This window comes from Haliaeetus leucocephalus, unplaced genomic scaffold, assembly GCF_000737465.1.
Source record: "Haliaeetus leucocephalus isolate CR32 unplaced genomic scaffold, Haliaeetus_leucocephalus-4.0 Scaffold140, whole genome shotgun sequence".
Lineage (NCBI taxonomy): Eukaryota > Metazoa > Chordata > Aves > Accipitriformes > Accipitridae > Haliaeetus > Haliaeetus leucocephalus.
The window spans coordinates 3130402-3137217 of record NW_010972576.1 but is presented as its reverse complement, the minus strand read 5'-3'; the positions used below and the strand labels follow the sequence as shown (position 1 = coordinate 3137217).

At 38.0% G+C, this 6816-nt stretch overlaps 1 protein-coding gene across 3 annotated transcripts in view; it reads left to right on the top strand.

The window, feature by feature from the left end:
* The window catches only part of RAPGEF2 (Rap guanine nucleotide exchange factor (GEF) 2), a 133678-nt gene extending 129968 nt beyond the window's left edge, over positions 1–3710 (top strand). For all 3 annotated transcript variants that reach the window (XM_010586085.1, XM_010586084.1, XM_010586086.1), the window contains 2 exons: positions 33–338; positions 1585–3710. In XM_010586085.1, the coding sequence (XP_010584387.1) occupies positions 33–338; positions 1585–1610 (332 nt within the window). In that variant the 3' untranslated portion in view covers positions 1611–3710. The remainder of the gene's footprint in view (positions 1–32; positions 339–1584) is intronic.
* The last annotated feature ends 3106 nt before the right edge of the window (positions 3711–6816 follow it).

The following is a 6816-nucleotide window of genomic DNA, read 5'->3' as shown; positions in this document are numbered from 1 at the left end:
TCTCTTATACTAATCTGTTCTTTTTCCTGCAGCACGAAAAGAGGGTCGATACCGGGAACCACCTCCAACTCCTCCTGGTTATGTAGGAATACCTATTGCTGAGTTTGCAGAAGGTGGTTCCCATCCAACCAGAAAGCCTCCAGATTACAACATAGCACTTCAGAGGTCTAGAATGGTGGCACGGACATGTGAGACTCATGGGACATCAACTCCACAGCAGCAGTCACATGGCCATTCAACTAGCAGGCCTGTGAACAAACCCCAGTGGCATAAACCAAATGAGTCAGATCCACGTCTTGCTCACTATCCGTCTCAAGGGTTTTCCACAGAGGAAGATGGTAAATTGCTAATTGTTAGATTTTGAGTTTGCTGCATGCAAAAATGGTCAATGCTTTCACAGACACAAAGCAAATGACACAAATGTGTTCTGCTATAGAAATTCTTGCCATAATTTGAGCTCTCTTCCATCTTTCAAAACTTGCTATTTATTAACTTTTTGGAAGGGGAGGAATTCAGTTCATCCTAAATATATAATTTAAAATTGGGAGTGTAGGTCCACCTGAATCTTGGACAACAAGCAGCTGGCTTAGGCAACTTCTGTGGAGGTGCCTATGTTCACCAGGTACAGCCCTGCCTGCCCTGAAAGTTTCCAGCGTACCTAATTTTTGGCACTAACCATGTATTTTAACAGTCAAAAAAGTATCCTGGTCTATAGAGTACCTGCCCATCTGTCCCATAGAGCATTGTTGGTCAGGTTTATTTGGATAGTCACTCACATTCTACCTGAAACTCTTACACTGTGGACACTTCCACACCACTGCTTCACGTAATGAGCCCACTACTCTTTTGCTACCTCACTTGCCCAAGTGTGTCTGCATTTTTATGCTTTAGCTCAATTATAATGGTAGAAAGATTATGTAGACATAGTCTTTCTGTTTTTCTATGGAGTGCAAGCATAGCTGGATTGCATCTTTAGGGCTAGGTGCTCAAAATTTAGGCAGCGCAGTGCCTAAATCACACATTTGAGTGCTTTGTTTTGCTTAATGATAGAAAGGCTAATGTTCCCCTTCCTTCCCTAACTGCTTAGTTACTAAGATTTTATGTGCAGGTTGAACTCTGTAGTTGAACATGATGGGAAAAAAAAGAAATCTACTTCAATCGAATTGCCTCAAACTTTGAGAATTAGCATGACAGAGAATTTTAATTGTTTCTACCAATGATGACTAAAGCTGCACTCAATTTTTATGCAATCTTAATTTAATTAAATCATAGATATATCCAGGGAAAAAATGTAAGATGGCTTTATGAAGCTATTGGATATCTAGGAGTAGCTGTTGTGTTCCTCAGGCTGAGAAATTGCACCTCGCTCAGTTATAGCAATTGTCTTATTTTCTTCAAGAACAAAATTACAAAGGAATGTTTCTCATGAGACCTGAAATGTAGAGATATTTAGATTGGTTTAAAATATATACCTAATACAACAAAATGGAAAACACATGAGCACAGTACAGGTTGTTTCATTCAGTAGCAGTCTTGTTCCATATGAACTAAATTCTATTTTCCCCTATCCTATTGTGTTTGCAGAAGATGAACAAGTCTCTGCTGTCTAAGACTTGGGCTTTTCTGGATCCAGAGTGAGCCACCTTAAAGGAGAGCACAAGAAGACGTCCCTAGAATAGGAGCCTTGGAACTATAGTTAAAGGATGGTGGACCTATTTGCCTCCTTCCCTGCCTTAAAGCAGCATGGGGCTTCTTCCTCTGCCCCTCCCCCTTCTGTCCCCTCTCCCCTTGCATGTGAAATACTGTGAAGAAATCGCCCTGGCACTTTTCAAACTGTGTTGCTTGAAATGCACAGTGCAGCAATCTCCAAGCTACCACTGTCGCTGTCTGCCACATCACACAGTATCATTCCAAATTCCAAGATCATCGCATCAGGATGATTAACTCTGGCTGCACTTCCCAATGCCTGGAAGGGTTTTTTGTTTTTTAAATCTTCCTTTTAGATTTTAATCACAATCCTAGCACTTAGTCTCATTGGGATAATGAGATAAGCTAGTTGTCAAATTACATTTGGCCTTTAACCTACAAAGAGAAAAATGCATTGAAATCCTTCAAGGAGGCAGTGCTTTTTTGCTTGTTTACAATGCCTTTGTTACGATTTTGTATGTTTGTGTTTCGGAGATCAAATACTGCATCTGCATAGTAATTACAGTATTATTTCATACCTGTAAGTAGGGTTGCCAGCCTGAGCTCCTGGAAAGAATATTGCTATTACATGGCTGAGCAGGGCAGAAGGGAAGACAGAGGTTACGGGATGCAGCCTTTGCTTGACCGTCTCGCTTCACTCTTAATGTGCCCCACCCTGGAACCTTCAAAAGTTTGTAAATGTTAGCATTAATAGCATCCTCAGCCGGGTCTAGCATAAATGCAGAAACACATGCTTGCAACTGGCCGGTGATGGAAGAGGACACTGTGTGTTTCATACCTGTGCCTTGCAGAATACAGGATGGCATACTAAAAAAGAAAGTGTCCCATTCTAATGAGACAGACGGCAACCCCACCTTTAAGTTATATATTATTTTTATTATTTTTTTTTACTATATAGTAGTTATATTAAAAGAAAAATTAACTGGATAACATTGCAGTGAAGGCAAGTTGGGATGTCACAGCTCGTGTCAGCTGTTAACACTGATCTAATAACCTCCATCTATTGACTTTGGCATTAGGGGATAAACGAGCCTTTAAGTAATGAAAAATAACACGTTTAGATTTGCCAGCCTTTGCAATGCAGAAATAGTCACAACTGTTAATGGCTTCATGGAACACTGCATGTGTAGAGAAGGCCAATGTGTAGCAACCACCTGCTCACAGCTGCTATTAACCCTATAATGACTGAAATGACCCTCCCCTCTATTTTTGTGTTGTTTTTGCACAGACTCCGGAGAAGTGAAGGCTGCCAATCCGAGTAGTACTCAAATGTGAGGAACTGCTGGTCTTGGATTTTTTTTTTTTTTTCCATTGAACTCAGCTGATCATATTGATCAGTAGATAAACGTAAATAGCTTCAACTTTTAAAGATCAAATTGCAGTGTTTTTTCACTGTATCAAACAAATGTCAGTGCTTTATTTAATTCTCTCTCCTGTAATCATAGCTTTTGTCTATTTGCTTATATATCACATTGTCAATTATGCATTTGTAATTTTACATGTAATATGCATTATTTGCCAGTTTTATTCTCAAGGCTATGGACCTCATGTGCATATAGAAATACAAAATCCTAGCTCTATCACAAGTTGCACAAAATGTTATATAAGCATTAAGTAATTGTAGACCATAGGACTGCTAATCTCAGTTCGCTCTGTGATGTCAAGTGCAGAATGTACAATTAACTGGTGATTTCCTCATACTTTTGATACTACTTGTACCTGTATGTCTTTTAGAAAGACATTGGTGGAGTCTGTATCCCTTTTGTATTTTTAATACAATAATTGTACATATTGGTTATATTTTTGTTGAAAATGGTAGAAATGTACTATGTTTATGCTTCTACATCCAGTTTGTATGAAGCTGGAAAATAAATAAATATAACATTAATGAAGTCCATATTGATTCTTATGCATTTTACATGTTCCACATACTTGAACAAATTTATGAAAAAATTTTACTTCTCTGTGTATTAATATTAAAGGGACATTGCCAAGTGATGTGGGCAAACCATTGGTGTGGAGTTTTTCTTAATATACAGTTGTGCTGCTGATCATTGTTGAAAAGTTTGGGGTGTGTACTGCTGAATGAGAATGACTGAGATGTTATGTGTCTCCAGCAGAAACATCTGAGATGCCAAAAAAGGAGTATAGGTATGGTCTTAGGTATATATAGAATGTAAACAGTTTTAAAGGAAAGATCGTGTTGATTTTATATTCTGAATGGTGTTAAAGTAAGGAATACATGTATCGTGGTTTAACCCCAGCCAGTAACTAAGCACCACACAGCTGCTCACTCACTCCCCCCCACCCAGTGGGATGGGGGAGAGAATCAGAAGGAAAAAGGTAAAACTTGTGGGTTGAGATAAGAACAGTTTAATAGGACAGAAAGGAATAAAATAATAATGATAATAATAACCATAATAAAATGACAAGAATAATAAAAAAAGAATTGGAATATACAAAACAAGTGATGCACAATGCAATTGCTCACCACTCGCTGACTGATGCCCAGTTAGTTCCCGAGCAGTGATCCCCCCCAGGCCAACTCCCTCCAGTTTATATACTGGGCATGACGCTACATGGTATGGAAAACCCCTTTGACCAGTTTGGGTCAGCTGTCCTGGCTGTGTCCCCTCCCAGCTACTTGTGCCCCTCCAGCCGCCTTGCTGGCTATAAACACTACTTAGCAAAAACTGAAAACATCAGTGTGTTATCAACATTCTTCTCATACTGAACCCAAAACACAGCACTGTACCAGCTACTAGGAAGAAAATTAACTCTATCCCAGCTGAAACCAGGACAACATGTTTTAACATTTGGGTAGAGAGAAGTATGGAAAGTGATCCATTTGAGTTTTTACCGAAGAAGGTATTTCAAGTAATAAAGATCACCCAATAGCATCCCAGTAATAAAAGTTGATGTTAATGCAATGTCAAATCTGTAGAATTCCCCGCCACCACCCCCAGGTTAGATTCATTACTTTCAATAGTATGCAGAAGACTGGGTTAAAATGTCACTGCTAAAGCCATTATCAGCTGTATCCCATTTAGCTTTAAAATGCTTGACAGGTGTTGTTTCCAAATCTAAAATTAGCTCATTGCAAAAAGAAGCAACAAAATGCTCTGTCTAGATTTAAGTCTTCCTAACATAACTCTAAAAATGTTCCACACCTAAAATATAATCATAAGAAAGTTTAAAATAATTGAAAATACAGGACTTGTAAACATTCTCTTTTTATCACTGGAATCTGTAGCACTGTAAGGAAAGAAATTATGGAGACTATTAGATTTGTATGGTGTGTGTGTGGGGTGGAACTACTGTCTGTGAATCTGTGGCTAATACTTGTTGGGTACTTTCAACAAGCTAGAGAACTACTGTTGGTTCTGACATTAGTAGCATCAACAAACATTTTTACGTATCTTATCTGCAAGTTTGTCCTTTGGTAATACCAAAGGTGCGTTGTTAGGGAAAATTCCTCTTACGGACTTGTGAGGTATGTGAACCATTTGCACACTTGTCAATTTTTTTTGATACTTTTGATATAGTATTGAATTAAGCAATCCTTCTGTTTATGCCTCCCTTCTGTAATGAATATTTTTAGAACACATTACAAAGAGACATTCTCAATGCTTATCATCCCATACACATAGCTTAATTCATTGTGGATTGGGAGGTAAAGAACACTTCACACAGCAACCGATTCAGTGGAGGTAAAGGCCTTGCTATGGTATGACTTTTTATGAAACAGATTTGATAGTTGTTCTAGTATGTGTAATATGAATTTTGTACTTAATGTGTGGATGCAGCAAGATGCGGACAAGTAAACTACCAGTTGCTGGGTTTTGGTGTTACCTTAACCAAAATCGCATGGAACACTGCAATCCAAGGAAAATTTTTTTGTCTGAAGAAATGTCATTCAATTATCTCTGCTCTTTTATGACTTTTTCATTGAAGATCGTTGAGGCAGAGGCTACTTCTTTATACAGTATGTTGCACATATGGAGTCAGCCATAGAAGTCATAAAAGCTGAGGTATTGAAGGTATTGCTTTAATGGATAAACCTTGGCTATCTGGAGATGCATGCACGTTTTACATCTATAAATCTGAGACTAAAATATTTGGTCACCTTAAGTGGGGAACAGTGTTGCTATTTTAAAACAGAACAAAACAAAAAAAAACCACCCCAAATTTTCTATTTGCTTCAAGACTAGTAGGAAATGTAATAAAGTTCCAGGCTTCCTGTCTCATATGGATTGTAGAATAGTTGAGACAAAATCAACTCTGGAGAATGCAAGTAATGATTTAATTGCAAGTATTAATACTTATGTATTACTTGATATGTGATGAAACGTCAAAAATACTTTTGTGGACAAAGCTAATGTAGCAGCAACAGCTTGACTAACGTACATGAAATAACATAGATCTATTGAGGAAAATAGGAACATTGTTAAAATGACTCTGAAAATTGACCCCCTCAGGAGAAAGCAACCATCTGAGATCATTAGTATAATGATAAGAATAGTTTGGTCACCTATCCGTTGATCATCCTTTAAGTAAGCTGTGCAGTTTCGTGTCTAAAAATGGCATGCTTTGAGATAAGGCTGGGAGTGAAAGGAGGTTTATTACTGACGTAAGATGGAATCAGTTACTTTCTGTTTTCTGTTGAAAATGTGACAAATGAAAATTTGTGGGTTTTACTAGAATATGAGAATCTTTAAAGCTCTATCTTGCTTATATGCAGTGACTATTTAGGAATGAGTAGATATGCCCCTGGTACCAGAATACTAGCTGTTCTTCAAATTCATAAATTGACATAATTGTATCACAGGAGCAAACCAAGAAGCTATAAACCATGAAGGTATTCAACTATTAGCAACCATCAACTGCATAATCTTAAACTATTCTCATTTGGTTTTACTGGATTAAATTTATACAGTGACACTCCACACACATGACTGCATTCCCTGTGGAGGAATGAGTTTTGGTGCTCTGTGTAAAGACTCAAGTTTGCGTTAAGTAGAAGTGCTGGCTTCTCTTTAAGTGTAGACTTGTCTACCTCAGCCTTTTATTTGGTGGCACTCTCTCATGGCTTGACATGCTTAGTCTCTC